The sequence below is a fragment of the Andrographis paniculata genome, unplaced genomic scaffold (assembly GCF_009805555.1).
Source record: "Andrographis paniculata isolate CXL003 unplaced genomic scaffold, ASM980555v1 Contig75END, whole genome shotgun sequence".
Taxonomy (NCBI): domain Eukaryota; kingdom Viridiplantae; phylum Streptophyta; class Magnoliopsida; order Lamiales; family Acanthaceae; genus Andrographis; species Andrographis paniculata.
Window position 1 is genome coordinate 1893837 of NW_026137612.1, and position 16888 is coordinate 1910724.

Here is a 16888-nt window from a genome sequence, read left to right on the forward strand (position 1 = left end):
ATACATATAATATATTACTCCTCTGTCTCAGTTACTGTGTCCTTTTTATCCTTTTTACCTTAGATAGGAAAATTTAAAATGAGTAAAATCAATAAATAATTAAGAATATATTAATAAAAATAATTATTGTGTAATAATTTTTTTTTAAATTAAGATTAATATAATTAATTAGCCTAATTAAAATTTTTTAAATAAAATTAAATAATATAATTGACAAATGAGACTGATGGAGTAATTTTTATTTTTTATTTTTAATGACCGGAGAGAGTAATATTTTTTAATATATATAATCATGGACTCGTATGGGCTATGGCAATGGGCAAGAATGTGCTTGGATTGGAGTTCTGTATTAATATAAATAAAAATTTGACATAAAAATATAATTTGAAAATTATTTTTAAAGTTAATATTGAATATAATTATTTTAAAATATAGATTTAAGTAATTTACGTTCCCTTTCGTAAATCATCCAAACGCTTCCGAAAGTATTTTTTAGTTTTTCTCTTCATTTCCTCATATTCAGATATATATACATATATACAGACATATATATATTTCATTTCTATGTTGGTTGTTCGATCGGGGATTCACAGACGATTCAATTTATCGGAGTTTCATTCGACCTCGACATTAGAAGGCATAGTCGTCAATGGCGTCGCAGATTGTAAGACGACTCGCTAGGAGCCGGGCGTGTGGAATTTTCTCCTCTCGAAGCCCTAGTTTTGCCGATCGGAGTTTCTCCTCGGATTCCAATCTGATCCGTGCCACTCTCTTCCCGGGAGATGGAATCGGGCCTGAGATCGCTGAATCAGTCAAACAGGTAAGGCAACCGCTCCCCAATTCCGATTTATGTTTATGTCTTCAGCCTGTATTATTTTTTCACGTTGTTTTGCCTTTTGGGGAGGTGCAATGATTAGTTTGACTGGTAATGCACGCGTGATTTTGTTGAATTTTGATATGTTGTGCATGTGTAGATTTATTCGTTGCTTTTTGTCCGGTGATGTGTGGCTAATTCCAAGTTCTTTATTTGCCTTATAATTCCGTTTGAAGCTTGTTGGATTCTGCTGCGGTAAATATGACGATGAGTCGTTTCATTTATTTTTATTGGTTGATATGTAAAAGAAATGTTTGATTAGAAGAAGGGAAAAGCAAAGACAGTATATGTCTGGTTGAGAAGAAAATGGCTATTGGAGGAATTTATTCAATCATGGTTTTATATTCTGAATTCAGATCTATCTCAGAGGGCTTGTCACATTTATTTTTATGGACAATCAATCATTTTCATATATTTTCAACAGGATTAGACAGTGTACTTTGATTGTTCTATCTTAGATGCGAAAAACTAGTGAAGGATATGTCTGAATCCTAAAACAAATAGGGAGAAACTTGTACCTCAAAGCTCAGGGTTTCAACATGACAGTCATTTTCTGAAAACTCAATTTCAAAGTAATTTTAAGACAGGTTGCACTTGCACCCAAAGCTAGGGTATTGCTACGTTAATGGTTTTTGGGTATGGTGGTTTATGCATAGACTAAATTTGTTCATTTTTCGTCAATCAGGTCTTATCTTCCAGGTATCAAAGCATTAAGTAAAGATTCCCCAGTGTGATGTGTTTCAATGCCTTTTCTTTATTCATACAATATCTGAGATACTGTCTCATAATTGTTATCCATTTATTTGACATGATATTTTAGTAATATTCCCTTAAAGTTGAGGCCCGTGGTTGATGTGCATTTCTTGTATGTCTCAAGGGAGACAGTTGGTGCCATACATATTGCTAGTGATTTGGGTGTTAGGTTAGGTAATTTGCAAGATGCAAATTATTTAATTTTACCACTGCTTCATGCTGTCAGCTAACAAACATGCCAAGAAGCATAAAAAATTAATTCTCTTTAGGGTAATCGTTTGTTGAGATTGTCAATTTTGGTGGATTTTTGCCTTTCTGATTCTTTAGGATGTTATTAGAATGCTCTCTTCTAGATTAGGGATCACTTCAATTCTGACTGTATAATTAGCATGAAATGTTTTCAAAGCACTATGCTGCCAAATAAAAGAGTCCTTAAGATGTAGTCAATTTCCAGGTGTTCAAAGTAGCTGATGTGCCTATTGAATGGGAAGAACACTTTGTGGGAAAGGAGATAGATCCGAGAACCCAAAGTTTTCTGACATGGGAGAGTCTAGAATCTGTGAGACAAAACAAAGTTGGTTTGAAGGGACCTATGGCAACGCCAATTGGAAAGGGTCATCGCTCTCTCAACCTTACCTTAAGGAAAGAGCTCAATTTATATGCTAATGTCAGACCTTGTTACAGCCTTCCTGGATACAAGACCAAATATGATAATGTAGATCTCATTACCATCCGTGAAAATACAGAAGGGGAATACAGTGGCCTTGAGCATCAAGTAAGTTTTCTCCGTGGCGTATAAATTAACATTAAGCAAAGAATTTGTTGCTCATTTCATAGAACCTCTCTTTTTGTAGGTGGTGAGAGGTGTCGTTGAAAGCCTCAAGATCATTACACGCCAAGCAAGTCTGAGGGTTGCAGAGTATGCTTTTCACTATGCCCAGACGCATGGACGAGAAAAAGTATCGGCAATACATAAAGCCAATATCATGCAGAAAACTGATGGTCTTTTCCTTAAGGTCTTCTTCCATACAATTAATTGATTGTTGATGCATATTTTATTAAGTTCACCTGTCTAAAGTTTTATTTGTTTTTACTTCAGTGCTGTCGAGAGGTGGCAGAAAAGTATCCTGATATAAAATACGAAGAAGTTGTGATCGATAATTGCTGTATGATGGTATGTGAAATAGTTCTTGCACCAAAAATGCTATTCCCCTGGGGAAAAAGAAAAATCTTGGGACAGCTTGTCGCAATATGGACATTCTATAAAATGCATTTACGTCATCGATTTGATATAAACTCTGACCCCTCCAAGGATGCGCTATGCAAGTAAAATAATTCTCATTCCCATGTGCAGCTTGTTGTGAACCCATCAGCTTTTGATGTTTTGGTGATGCCCAATCTGTATGGTGACATAATAAGTGACCTTTGTGCCGGTTTGATTGGAGGCTTGGGATTAACTCCCAGGTAATTTCTTCATTTTTTACTTGGTTTCTTTTAAGGGTCCTTTACGTCAACTAATTTCATTTAATCTTCTCAATTAAAGTTGCAATATTGGTGAGGGAGGCATTGCTCTTGCTGAGGCAGTACATGGTTCTGCACCTGATATTGCTGGAAAGGTGTGCACCATGACAACTCTATACTCTCTCGATAATTTTTCTGCATAGGTTGCCCAGATTGATTTCGTATATTATGTAGGCTTTTTTTGGTCTTCTTTATATAAACTTTACCATATTGCTTGTGCATTTGTATATCAAAATTTTATTACATTCATATACCATAGCATTTTCGGATCTACTTTATCATAAATCCATCAGACGCCCATGCGATAGTGGTTATGCTTTTTAAAAATAGGGACCACTGGTTCGTATTCGTTAGCAATCTCGGTTGAGTTCTTTCACCAGGCTCTTACTACAAGCTTAGAATGAACAATAAAAATTAAGCTAGCTTTAGTAGACTTTTAGCTGTGGGTTAAGTTCCTGTATGTGTTTCCCTACTCTATTCATTTTAACAGATAGACTTGCTGTCGGGCCAACTATCGAAGTTGATTATCATGTCTGAACTCATATGCTAAATGAATTGTCTGAAAGAGCTTTCAACCATGCTCAAATCGTCCTGCGAACTTGCCTGTTTTCTTAAACTTCATCCAGCTCCTTTTACTCGTGTAGGAATAATTAAATATGCGATGTTCGCTACAGTGAATTATGCTTTAATGAGCTGATTGATTCCATTTCAGACCTATCATTTTGTGAAATGCATGCACCTCTGTGAAAAGGAAAATGATTAGAGGAACAACAATATTACCTGTACTTATCAGTGAGAACTCCATTGATATAACAGCTGCAAGTTTTACCATTGATCTTTCTAGGAAATTCAGGCGCTTAGTAAATTATTTGTTACTTCTGTTGACCCTTTTTTATCTGTCGGTATATAAGATAATGATATATATATTGATGCAGAATTTGGCAAATCCCACCGCCTTACTCCTGAGCTCTGTCATGATGCTTCACCACTTGGAACTCCATGAAAAAGCCGACAAAATCCAGGATGCAGTCGTGAATACGATTGCAGAAGGGAAGTACAGGACAGGCGACCTTGGCGGAAAAGCAACCACAACTGAATTCACCAACGCTATCTGCGATCATCTTTGAGCGCGATTCTGCTTATGTACATGTGATTTTTGGAACAAAAAGATTGTTTGAGATGATTCTTACAACACAAAACCGCGACAGAGACACACTCTCTCTCACACAAGTAACTCATGAAGCATAATTCCTTCCCTCTGATATTTTGCTGGTTGAAGCAAATAAGATTATTGTAGCTGCTCGTTAAATTTCGGAGCAATGCAAACTTGGCCTTCCCTTTTTCTGCTCTTATTAGCACTATTTGTTGTCTTTTATTATTTTCAGCTCAAAAGATTATCAAAATGTTAGATGATTATCATCTAGAAAATCGAAATTTTTTCTGCATTTTTAGTTATGGTTGCTTGTGTTTTGGTTTTGTTCTTATGTTGGTTGAATTAGTTGTCAGTGTTATTCTGAATTGAAAATTATTGTTCAGTTGTTTTTTCAGATAAAAATGATAGATCGAAGAATACAAAAATAAATTTATATAAATGTTTTAAAGTTAGTTGAAGTTATAACTAAGTGTTATCTTACTTTCTTCTTCAGATTTTGTTTTTAAGAAATTGTATTGAGAAAATAAAAAAATAAAAAATTCCTTTTGGTTAGTAAAGCTGTTTTGGATTGTTTCAAATGATATTGTTTAAAAATATACGATAATATGGTGGTTTTATAATACTAATAGAAGAACATGACCCTTATAGCTGAGGGAGAAAGAGTATATTTTAATTTTTAGTAAAATATATCATTCAAAATATAATAGTAAATATATGCATTATTATATATAAGTATCATTTTATATTTTGTCTCTTCAATAAATAAATATACTTATCTATATTTAAAATGTTTTACTATTTTTTTTTAATAACATTAGTTAATGTAAATCATAAAAATTATTTATGAATTTATCTATATCATATAAAAATTTATTCACTATGAATAATATACACATATATATATTATTAAAATATTATTTTTAAAATTATAAATTTTTTTTATTCATTACAAAATTTAGTAAATATTTTAAAATTATCAATAATACTACTAATATAAAAATAGTCTGTAATATTGTAATATTAAAATGGTAGATAAAAGTAAAGTAATTCTATTATAAAAAATTTACCAAATAATTGATAAAAGATAAATGTAATAAATAGTAATAAATTAATCATTATTTATTAAATTAAGAATATTAAATTTATAAGTAAATAAATTTTTTTATTATTACTAAATTATGCAGTGACAAACAAATAATAATATAATTTTAGAAAAAAAATATATCATTATTCATAATTATTAAGTAAGTGATTACCTTAAATAGGATACCTACCACTAACAAAATATATCGATCTATCTAAAACAGAAGAAGACATTTACTTATATCATATAAAATATACTTCACTCGTCCTACTTACCGTGTCTATCTTTTCATTTTCGTTTGTTTGACACTTTGAAAAGAATTATACATTTTAATCTCGTAAAAAAGTTTAATTTATGATTTTATAAATTTTAATTAGATTAATTAGTTATCTTAAATTTAATCTAAAATTATTTTTATTATACAATAAGTATTTTTACTAATACATTCTTAATTATTTATTAATTAATTATACTCCTTCTAAATTTTTCGTATCTACAATAAAAAAAAATACACAGGTAGCTGGGATGAAAAGAGTAATAATGTTGTAATTGTTATAAGTAATAATAATATAATATAGATGTATTATTATATGTATGTATTAATATATATAAAGAAAGTGTGAGGGGGCAGGTAGGAGTAGATATAATTTTTATCTCGAATGAATCTTAACCAAAAGATCAATCCCATATTTATAGGCAATAAGGAATACCAATACTGGTGTAAAATGAGCCACGTCGCCCGTCCATTCCAATGCACATCGACGTGATGTGTATCATTTGTTTACCACACTCCCCCTTGGACGGGTATTATTATACACAGAATGTGCCTCGTTAAAACCTTACAATGAAAAAACCCTGTGGGAAAAAATTATAGTGAAGGAAAAAGAATACATCATTCTTGTATTGATTTTCTTCCCCTGATTTGAACTTTTACTTGAGATCTTTAAGCCGACGCATTTCAATTCCTTTCACCAGTTTGTTGAATGTTGTTGTCGGTAGAGACTTGGTTAATAAATCTGCAAGATTTCAAATGATCGGATCTGTTGCGCATCAATATCACCATTCTTTTGCAGATCGTGAGTAAAGAAAAACTTTGGGGAAATATATTTTGTTCTATCTCCTTTAATGTATCCGCCCTTTAACTGAGCAATGCAGGCTGCATTGTCTTCATATATAGTCGTTGGGGGATTTTCGTTTTCCGATATTAACCCACAATTCTTTTTAATAAGATAGGTCATCGATCTCAGACAAACATATTCTCGACTCGCTTCATGAATAGCCAATACTTCGGCATGATTTGATGATGTGGCAGTTATTGCCTGCTTCGTGGATCTCCAGGAAATCACAGTGTCGCCATATGTAAATATATAGCCGGTTTGCGATTTTGCTTTGTGCGGGTCAGACAAATACCCAGTATCAGCATAGCCTAATAACTCATGTTGAGAATCATTCGAGTAAAATAGGCCAAGATCACTTGTCCCTTGAAGATAACGCAAAATATGCTTAACCCCATTCTAATGTCGTTTGGTAGGAGATGAACTGAATATGACCGATAGATTTACTGCAAATGCAATATCTGACCTAGTGCTATTTGCTAGGTACATAAGTGCACCTATTGTACTGAGATATGGTACTTCTGGACCAAGTATCTCATCATCATCTTCTTTTGGTCTAAATGGATCCTTGTTAGGATCAAGTGACCTGACGATCATTGGGGTACTTAATGAATATGCTTTATCCATATAAAATCGTTTAAATACCTTCTGGGTATAGGCGGTTTGGTGGATGAATATTTCATTATCCACATATTCAATTTGCAGACCAAGACAAAACATTGTTTTTCCAAAGTCTTTGATCTCAAATTCTCTTTTCAGATATACCACGGCTGATTAGAGCTCTTTAGGAGTCCCAATAATATTGAGATCATCAACATACACTGCAATGATCACAAACTGTGACCCATTTTTCTTTATGAAAACACATGGACATATTGGGTCGTTCGTGTAACTTTCTTTAGTTAAACACTCAGTGAGGCGGTTATACCACATGCGTCCAAACTGTTAAGTCCATACAGAGACTTTTGTACTTTAATGGAGTAACATTCTCTAGGATTTAATTTGCATGCTTCAGGCATGTCATATCCTTCAGGGATTTTCATATAAATATCATTCTCCAGTGAGCTGTACAGATAAGTAACTACGTCCATAAGGCACATATCAAGTTTTTCGTGCACGGCTAGGCTTACTAGGTATCTGAATGTGATACCATCCATAACTGGAGAATATGTTTCATCATAATCAACCCCAGGTCCTTGTGAGAATCCTTGGGCTACAAGTCTCGCTTTGTATCGGACAATTTTATTGTCCTCATTTCTCTTTCTCACAAATACTCATTTGCACCCAACTGGCTTAACACCTTCCGGTGTTGGAATTATAGGTCCAAAGACATTTTTTTTGGTCAGTGAGTCTAATTCAGACTGGATCGCATCTTTCCATTTTGGTCAATCGTTTCTTTTCCGACATTTATCAATTGATGTTGGCTCGGGATCCTCTTCATTTTCCATTATATCGAGTGCCACATTATATGAAAATGCATTATCAATTATTGTTTCATTTCGGTTCCAACTCTTTGTAGTGGTAAAGTTAATTGAATTTTCAATAACTTCATTTTATTCTGAGGTAGGCTCTTCAGGAGCATTATCTTCAAGTATTTGCTCTATATCACTACAAATTGTTTGAGGGACTAAATCATTGTTCAATATCCTTTTCTTTCGGGGATTTTTATCCTTGGAACCTACATGTCGCCACGTTTCAGGTGCACAGATGATTCATTGGCACTTTTCATTTGTCCTTCTGGGACATTTAGTTTTGCCGGTGCATTTTCTGCAGGAATATACGACCTGGTCACTCTGCTGGAGTCATTAAATGCATCCGGTAATTGATTTGCAATTTGTTGCAAGTGTATAATTCTTTGTACTTCTAATTCACACTGCCGTGAACGAGGATCCAGGAAATTCATAGGTATTTTCCAAGAAATTTCATTTTTCAGTTGATTTTGTTCTCCCCCTAATGTCGGGAAATTTGTTTCGTCAAAACGACAATCTGCGAATCGCACAGTAAACAGATCACCCGTCATTGGTTCGAGGTACTTAATTATCGACGGTGATTCATACCCGACATAAATTCCCAAACGGCGTTGGAGGCCCATTTTTGTATGCTGAGGTGGTGCAATTGGCACGTAAACTGCGCATCCAAAAATCCTCAGATGAGATATATTGGGCTCTTTTCCAAACACTAATTGTGTTGGGGAGTATTTTTGATAGCTTGTCGGTCTTATTCGCACAAGTTCTGCTGCATGTAATATTGCATGTCCCCAGGCAGAAACGGGGAGTTTGGATTTCATCAGTAATGGTCTGGAAATTAATTGCAATCTCTTGATAAAGGATTCTGCTAGACTATTTTGGGTGTGAACATAAGGAACTGGATGTTCCACAGTTATCCCCAAAGTCATGCAATAATCGTCGAATGCTTGTGACGAATATTCACTAGCATTGTCGAGACGAATTTTCTTTCTTGGATAATCAGGAAATTGTGCTCGCAGTTTAATTATTTGTGCAAGCAACTTTGCAAACGCAATATTACGCGTAGATAACAAGCATACGTGTGATCATCTTGTTGATGCATCAATGAGCACCATAAAGTATTTAAATGGCCCACATGGTGGATCTACAAGTCCACATATATCAACCTGAATTCTTTCCAGAAATGATGGCGATTCAATCCCAACTTTGGTCATGCAGCACACGTGAATTCATTTGAATTCAAGATCTTTCGATCTTTCAATGAATGGCCAGTGGAGTTTTCGATTATTCGCCTCATTATAGCATTTCCAGGATGCCCGAGCCGATCGTGCCAAATTGAAAATTCATTTGATTGCGTAGATTTCAGGTCTACTGCATATGTTTCAACGGTACTTATTTTGGCATAATACAAGCCAGAGGACAACGAGGGCAATCTCGCAACTGCACATTTATTTCCATTGATGATTTTTGTAATCACCAAATATTCATTATTTGCCTCGTCCATTGTTTCAATATGATATCCGTTTCTACGAATATCAGTGAAACTCAGCAAATTTCTTCAAGCTTTACTCGAGAACAGTGCATTTTGTATTTCGAGCCTGATTCCTTCGGGGAAACAGATAAGGGCTCTTTCAGAGCCTTCAATTGTTGCACTGCCACTTATTGTGCTGACTTTTGATTTTCCCAACTTCAGGTGGGAGAAATGCCTTTTGTATTTCAATATTGTGTGCGTAGTCGCACTATCAATTAGGCAAATATTGTCTTCTTTATAATGTGTATTTTGACACGTGACTTCATATTCGTGCCGGAAAAGCTGATCGTGCTGATAACGTGTTATAAATAATAATAATATAATATAGATGTACGGCGTGTAAGTATATATATATATATGTATGTAATGATTACTTATATATTATAATAATATATGTATGTATTAATATATATATAAAGAGAGTGTGAGGGGGGTAGAAGTAGATAGAATTTTTATTTCGAATGAATTTTAACTGAAAGATCAATCCCATATTTATAGGCAATAAGGAATACCAATACTGGTGTAAAATGAGTCACGTTGCCCGTCCATTCCAATGCACATCGACGTGATGTGTATCATTTGTTTATCACAGTAATAATATTTTTTTATAAATACTTTATTTGTTCCTTTAATAATTTATTAATTTTTTTATTTTTATCCGTTCATAATAAAATATCTATAGTAATCGTACTTTTTACTAATATTAAAAATACCTCTATAACTTACCATATATTACCAATATAGGCAGAGGACGAAGAGAAGATTTAATAATTTTAAATTACAAAACTACCGCTCCAACCAAATGCAAGTATGCAACCCTCGGCATTTCATTGGTTTAAAATTTCGTGTTGGACAGGTGGGAGTACGCGATTGGATAGTTCTTGGTTTCCCACTGGACCTCAATTCCCGGACCTCTCACCAATCATATGTCCTAGTCCATCAGTTGCTTTGTCCATTGTCGGGACTAAAAGTGAATGAATATATTCATAAGTGGGTGGGTGAATTCTATATAAAAACGTTATCAATGAAATAAAAAATAACTCATTAATTATATATCTCAAATTTATTAAATTATACTATTAAAAAATCAAATTATACGCAAAATTTGTCTAACACATTCGTGAGAATTTATTAAAATTAAAATTGAAAATTTATTTATTTTAAATAAAATTATACCCCGTTCACCTAAAACGTAGAGCGTGCCAAATTACCTGATTCTCTGGGACAGTAGATCCGACGGCGATCAGCGCCTTTCTGCTACGCAATAAGTTGATCTTAGCCGTCCAAAATGTTTTCCGATTTTACCCCTAACTACCACCACCAATCGTACTTCTGCACTATATATATTCAATTTGAAGCAGCTCAACTGCTTTGCCTGACTCGCGCGCCTCCACCACTCAAGCATATCGCTCAAAGACAGTCACAGTTGGATCTCGAATTGTTCGTGGAGGCGGCAATGGACTACGAAGGAATTCTGCTTGGGATGGGCAATCCACTTCTGGATATTTCCGCCGTTGTGGATCAAGAGTTTTTAGACAAGTAAGTTTAGTGATTGCTGCTCGTTTCAAATTGCACTTGTCGACATTTTGGTGCTTCGTATTTTAGATTTAGATCTGGCGTTTCGTGAGTGAGGTTTTAGTTTTGACAGATTTGTGTGTGCGTGGTGTCGATTGTGTTGCTCTCTTACCTGTTTTATCGGATGAATAGTGCGTCTTCAGCTTGTTTGCGTAGATCTCTGATTTCGAATTTGTAGTTTGGACAATCTTCATGATGAGTTGTGCTGATTTGATGAAGTGGAGCGGATAATCTGAAGGTAATTTAATTTCTATTGGTTGACAGGTATGGCCTTCGCCTGAACGATGCAATTCTAGCCGACGAAAAGCACAAACCTATGTGAGTAGTATTTGTTCAATTTGTTCCATAGTGTACTCTGCAACCTGATTATTTGATTTATATTTTGGAGAAAAAAAAAATAGAATAGTAAAATTCTGAATCAATTTGTTTAACTGATTTGCTCTTGCTTCTATGTTCTGCTTGCCTTGATAGTTAGTTTCTTCTTCTGATCAAGCCATGGTGTGGTGTCTCTTTGGGGTGGTCGGTAGTAACTTTCAGTTGAGAATCTGGCTCAATTGGCTCAATTAAAACCAGGACCAAATTTTGTATCATTTCTAGATAGAAATGGATGCCCGGTACATGCATAAAATTTAATAAGTTGAGACTTGAGAGTATAATCTCGTACGTTTAGGGTTTTGGAGAACATTCAAAATTATGGTCACTAATTTATCTCGTTTAATTAAACTATTATTATGAATCTAAAGTGTATCTTAATTAATTTGGATGATTTAATCCAAATCTCATGTAAGCTTCTTGAACTATAAGTTAGACTTAGACTACTTTGGATTGTGTTTGGTTACTGGTTCAAATTGCAGTTGGAAAAGATTTATATAATTAATGGTATTTGCTTTATAATATAATACTACATGTTCTTGTAAAAAAATTAAAATATTTTTAATTATTTTAAAATTATATCTCAATAAAAGGTATACAATATAGATATTATTTTATAAAGAGTAAAATTTTATATAATATATATAGAGAGAAAATTGTAAAATATATAGTGTATACACCGTTATCATTTTTGTTCTTTAATTATCTTTGGCAAAATATATTTTAGATTTTTGCAAAATGCGTTATTTATGTCATTTGGCTGCGGGTGACGTTCACAGCATGCGCGATCACACGCGGTCAAATGATAAAAATAACGACTTTGCAAACATGTGATATGTATTTTATCAGTAAGATAAATATACGACAAAAGTGATAATGAAGTATATATGATAATATTTTTTGCAATTTTTCCTACATATAGATAAAAAATACGGTTCTATCATAAAGTATACACTTTGTCATTTTTGTTGTTCTCGTAACAAGATATATATATATATATTTTATTCTTTTTACTCCCTTCATCCCAAACAAATGTTCAGGTTACTGTAGACACGAGATTTAGATAAAATATAATTAATAAGTGTATTAATAAAAATAATATTTATATAATAAAAATAATTATAGATTAAGATTAAGATAATTAAATAGTTTAATTAAAATTAAATATAAATTTAAAATTTAAAATTTAAAATGTAATTAAAATGTATAATTATATTTAAAAAAAAAACAAATTATATGAGATAGACAAAAATAGAAACATCAACCCTTGTGTAGTAGATTTGACTACATTGCATATTATAAATACTCTTAAACTTACATTTATTTACTTCAATATTATTAAATCAAACTAAAACACAAATGATACAAATATTTTAAATAAAAATACTATCAACTACCATTTAAATAATATTATTCTTTAATTTATGGACAGAAGGAATATATATTTATACATAACTAACATAAATTAATTTTATAAAAAATTATAATTTTGAATATATATATATATGTATATGTACGTATTTTTATTCATTAGAATCTATTTAGGAAAATATTAAAATAAAATGAGAGCCTAATATCAAACTCAAACACACCCAAAACATAGTGTCTACTTGAAGTGAAGTGGTAATCAAATACACCAAATCTTTGTACGTTAATTAACACATCAAGATGAAATAATTGCATATACCCTAAAATAGTAAACATGGCCTTATATGATTGTTTTTAATGACACTCATATAAGAGGTGTAATAGGAAGCATGGTCCTATGCAAAATGTATTTATAGCTATATAGTTAGAGAATAATATGGGCTTATAATGTTGTAAAATTAGCGTGACAAGATGAATTATACTACTACTATTATTCAGGTATGAAGAACTGTCTTCCAAGCACAATGTAGAGTATATTGCTGGAGGTAATGGAATTTTCATCAGAAAGCAGGTGTTTCCTATTGGATATTACAATACATTGCATGCACTTTAGTATGACCCCTAGATTTTGTAACACAGTTGTTTTAATATCACAGGGGCTACTCAAAATTCAATCAGAGTTGCCCAGGTACACATGGCGTTCTTCTATATAAACAAACTCATTATTGTTACAGGCGGTGGCATTAGTTGCAAAATTCCAAACACCAGTATTGACGTTTAAATTGTTTTTTCAATAGTGGATGTTACAAATTCCTGGTGCCACTGCCTACATGGGTTCTATCGGAAAGGACAAATTTGGGGAGGAAATGAAGAAAAATGCACAGCAAGCTGGTGTCAAGGTAAGTATTTCTCTATATCCCTGTTCACTATTATAACTGTTGAGATACTCTGTATAGTTACCTACCTGTAGGCAGTAAGAGAGAGAGAGAGAGAGAAGATAGTTCTTATAGATGGCTACTAAAGTTTTCATCTTTGGTATGGTTGTGTAATATAGGTTCATTATCATGAAGATGAATCTCCAACTGGTACTTGTGGTGTTTGTGTACTTGGAGGTGAAAGGTAAGTTTCCTTCTAAGATGGCCACACACTATCTTGTTATTAACTAAAGGAATGGATTGATATATATATATATATATATATTCCAGGTCCCTTGTTGCCAATTTGTCTGCTGCCAATTGCTACAAAATTGATCATTTGAAGAAGGCAGAGAATTGGGCATTGGGTATGGTCCACACACACAGTGTATACTTACTTGTTGAGCTAAACTTGCTTAATTGGAAACATACTCTCATCCATCCATCTTTCAACAGTTGAGAAGGCCAAATACTACTACATTGCTGGATTCTTCCTCACAGTTTCACCCGACTCTATCATGCTTGTTGCCGAGCACGCAGCTGCTAAAAACAAGGTTAAAACTCTGTTGATTACGCTATGCATTGCCGACTTTAATGCTACACTTTTCCTAAACATTCATTCACATCACATGTACGTAGGTTTTCTGTACAAACCTTTCTGCTCCATTTATCTGTGAGTTCTTCAAGGATCGCCAGGACCAACTGATTCCGTAAGGCTGTTTATCTCGATTATTTAAGGTTGTGGTGGTACTGAATTATTTCCCTGCCATATATATATATATATATATATATTTTCCGGGTTTCAGATATGTGGACTACCTTTTTGGAAATGAGACAGAAGCAAGAACTTTCTCCAAGGCCCATGGTTGGGAGGTATTGTTTTCGATCTCTTCAGTTATATATGCATTTGTAAAGCTTAAAATTAAAATGCACCTGTGTTCCATTGAGCTGAACAGACAGAGAACGTGGAAGAAATAGCTCTGAAGATTTCGCAGCTGCCAAAGGCTTCGGGGACTCGCAAAAGAATTACTGTGATAACTCAAGGTGCAGATCCAGTAGTGGTTGCAGAGGATGGGAAGGTGAAATTATTTCCCTTGGCTCCCCTCCCAAAAGAAAAACTTGTGGATACCAACGGTGCAGGTGTGTGTGGATCGACGCATTCATTCATTCATTTCAATCCAGTATTGCGACGATCTAATTAAAATGCTTGCATGTGTTATATGTCATATTAGGCGATGCCTTTGTGGGAGGTTTCTTGTCCGAAATGGTGGTTGAGAAAGAGGTTGAAGTGTGCGTGAGAGCAGGTTGTTATGCAGCAAATGTGATCATCCAGAGGTCTGGCTGCACATACCCTCCCAAGCCTGATTACCACTGACAGTTACGGTGAGTTTTATTTTTGGGAACCTTACGTTGCTGCTCATTTATTTTTGTTGTTGCTTATGTTATGTTATGTATGTGCCTAAAGAACCCTCCTGATTTTGTTGTGTGTGTATGCTATATATAATAATATGTATTGCCCTTTTGTTCACCTATAATTGAAATTCGATTAATTGAATTTGAATTAAAAATTAGGGATGGCAATGGGCCGAGGCCTGACTCGGACCCCACCTATTTATTTAGGATCCGATTTAATTATTTGAATATCGGCTCCGGGTCGGGTATTTATCCTTACCGGGTCCAGATTGAATCTTTTGTCCAATTGGTGGACTCTATTCGGACCTGGACCCAATTAATATATTACTAATGTATATATATGAAAAAATTAATTTTTAATATTATAAATTATATTAAAAAGATGTTTTAAGTTTAATTTATTTATCTTTTATTATTTTATTATAGTAATATTTTTAATAAAATATATAAATTTTAATATATGTCGAGTTCGGATCCGGATTCGGATCTAATTTTAAATTAAAATTTAAGAATTGTAAAAAAAAATTCTGATTTGTCGGATCTTTTCGGGTATTGTTCGGATCGGATCCGAATATAGTCAAATTCGGATATAATCGAATCCGATTCAAATCTCATGTTCAACTGTATATTCGGGTCGAGTTTGGGATCCGACTGGACCCGATCCATACCCATACCCATACTCTACCCATTGCCATCTCTATTTAAAATATTCATAGCTTTGATTTGGTTATAAACAGAAACTTATAACTAAAATATGTTGTGAAGAAGTTAGGCTAAGCTTATTGGCATCCCAAAAAAGAACTCTGTACATATTTTGGAAGGTAGGTTTTAGGGTTTACCGCCCGACTATAAATACTCTCAAATTTGATATCAATGCATATTAGAAAGAATGTAGTACTATATATTTGACTTTACAAGCCCTAAATGTATTCATTTCAATTTTATTTACTTTCATTTAAGAAAAGCAAACAACCACGTTAAGGTAAAAATAATATTTTCTCCGTCCACTTAATAAATTTATATTTATTTTTTGCGTCATTGTATTTAACATTAAAAATATATTTATATTTATATTATAAGACACTGATAAATATATTTGTCATTTTTTCGTAATTTGTACTGCGTTTTGATATAATAATTAATATTTAAAGATCAACACGCAAAAAATAAATGTCAACCTTCTAAGTGGACGGAGGGAGTAATAATGAAATTCAAATAGGCTATAGTTGAACAATATTTACATTTTCAATTATAATTTTGATAATATTTGAAGTCTATAATTTTAGGGCTTATTCGAATTTCTTCTTTTTATTATTAATTATTATATTTCAATTTATTTGCTAAGTATTTCTATTTTGAGATGTTTCTAAATATTTATAATTTTCTTATATTCATTTTTTTTATAAAAAAATAAATATAAATATAAATTATAAAATAGTAAAAAAATATGGAAATTATATCCACAATTAGCAAATAAAATGATAGAAACATAAACAAGCAAATAAATTGTAACTCAATAGGCAGTGATTGTTCATTTACTAAAAATTTTCCAATACATTTAGCCAAAAAATTACTCTCTCTGTTCCACAAAATTTGTCCACTTAGATACAAGAATTTAAAAAAATATATAATTATAAGTAATTAAAAAAATATATTTGTTGAAATAATTATGATATAATAATAATAATTATAAAGTAAGATTCAGATGACTATTAAATTTAAAATGTAATTTAATTGTATAATTATATT

General features: G+C 32.8%; 2 protein-coding genes across 2 annotated transcripts; both read left to right on the forward strand.

Moving 5' to 3' along the window:
- The first annotated feature begins 474 nt into the window (after positions 1-474).
- LOC127266378 (isocitrate dehydrogenase [NAD] catalytic subunit 5, mitochondrial-like) lies at positions 475-4593 on the forward strand. The gene is made up of 7 exons (XM_051296603.1): positions 475-820; positions 2082-2402; positions 2482-2643; positions 2727-2801; positions 2982-3091; positions 3171-3243; positions 4084-4593. The coding sequence occupies exons 1-7, from the start codon at positions 650-652 to the stop codon at positions 4273-4275; spliced, it is 1104 nt and encodes a 367-aa protein (XP_051152560.1). The 5' UTR covers positions 475-649; the 3' UTR covers positions 4276-4593.
- A 6278-nt stretch (positions 4594-10871) lies between these two features.
- On the forward strand, positions 10872-15261 carry LOC127266218 (adenosine kinase 2-like). Its single transcript, XM_051296377.1, has 12 exons — positions 10872-11036; positions 11337-11390; positions 13311-13357; positions 13469-13500; positions 13610-13711; positions 13867-13931; positions 14018-14094; positions 14183-14280; positions 14366-14436; positions 14533-14599; positions 14683-14866; positions 14959-15261. Exons 1-12 carry the CDS (start codon positions 10954-10956, stop codon positions 15099-15101), a joined length of 1023 nt encoding a protein of 340 aa, XP_051152334.1. The 5' UTR covers positions 10872-10953; the 3' UTR covers positions 15102-15261.
- The last annotated feature ends 1627 nt before the right edge of the window (positions 15262-16888 follow it).

Coding starts and splice junctions, on each gene's coding strand:
- LOC127266218 (XM_051296377.1), top strand. CDS start 10,954: ATGGACTACGAAGGAATTCTGCTTGGGATGGGCAATCCACTTCTGGAT. Junction 14,281..14,365: donor ACGCAGCTGCTAAAAACAAG/GTTAAAACTCTG, acceptor ACATGTACGTAG/GTTTTCTGTACAAACCTTTC. Junction 14,867..14,958: donor TGTGGATACCAACGGTGCAG/GTGTGTGTGGAT, acceptor ATGTCATATTAG/GCGATGCCTTTGTGGGAGGT.
- LOC127266378 (XM_051296603.1), top strand. CDS start 650: ATGGCGTCGCAGATTGTAAGACGACTCGCTAGGAGCCGGGCGTGTGGA. Junction 2,802..2,981: donor TCGATAATTGCTGTATGATG/GTATGTGAAATA, acceptor TCCCATGTGCAG/CTTGTTGTGAACCCATCAGC. Junction 3,092..3,170: donor GGCTTGGGATTAACTCCCAG/GTAATTTCTTCA, acceptor TCTCAATTAAAG/TTGCAATATTGGTGAGGGAG.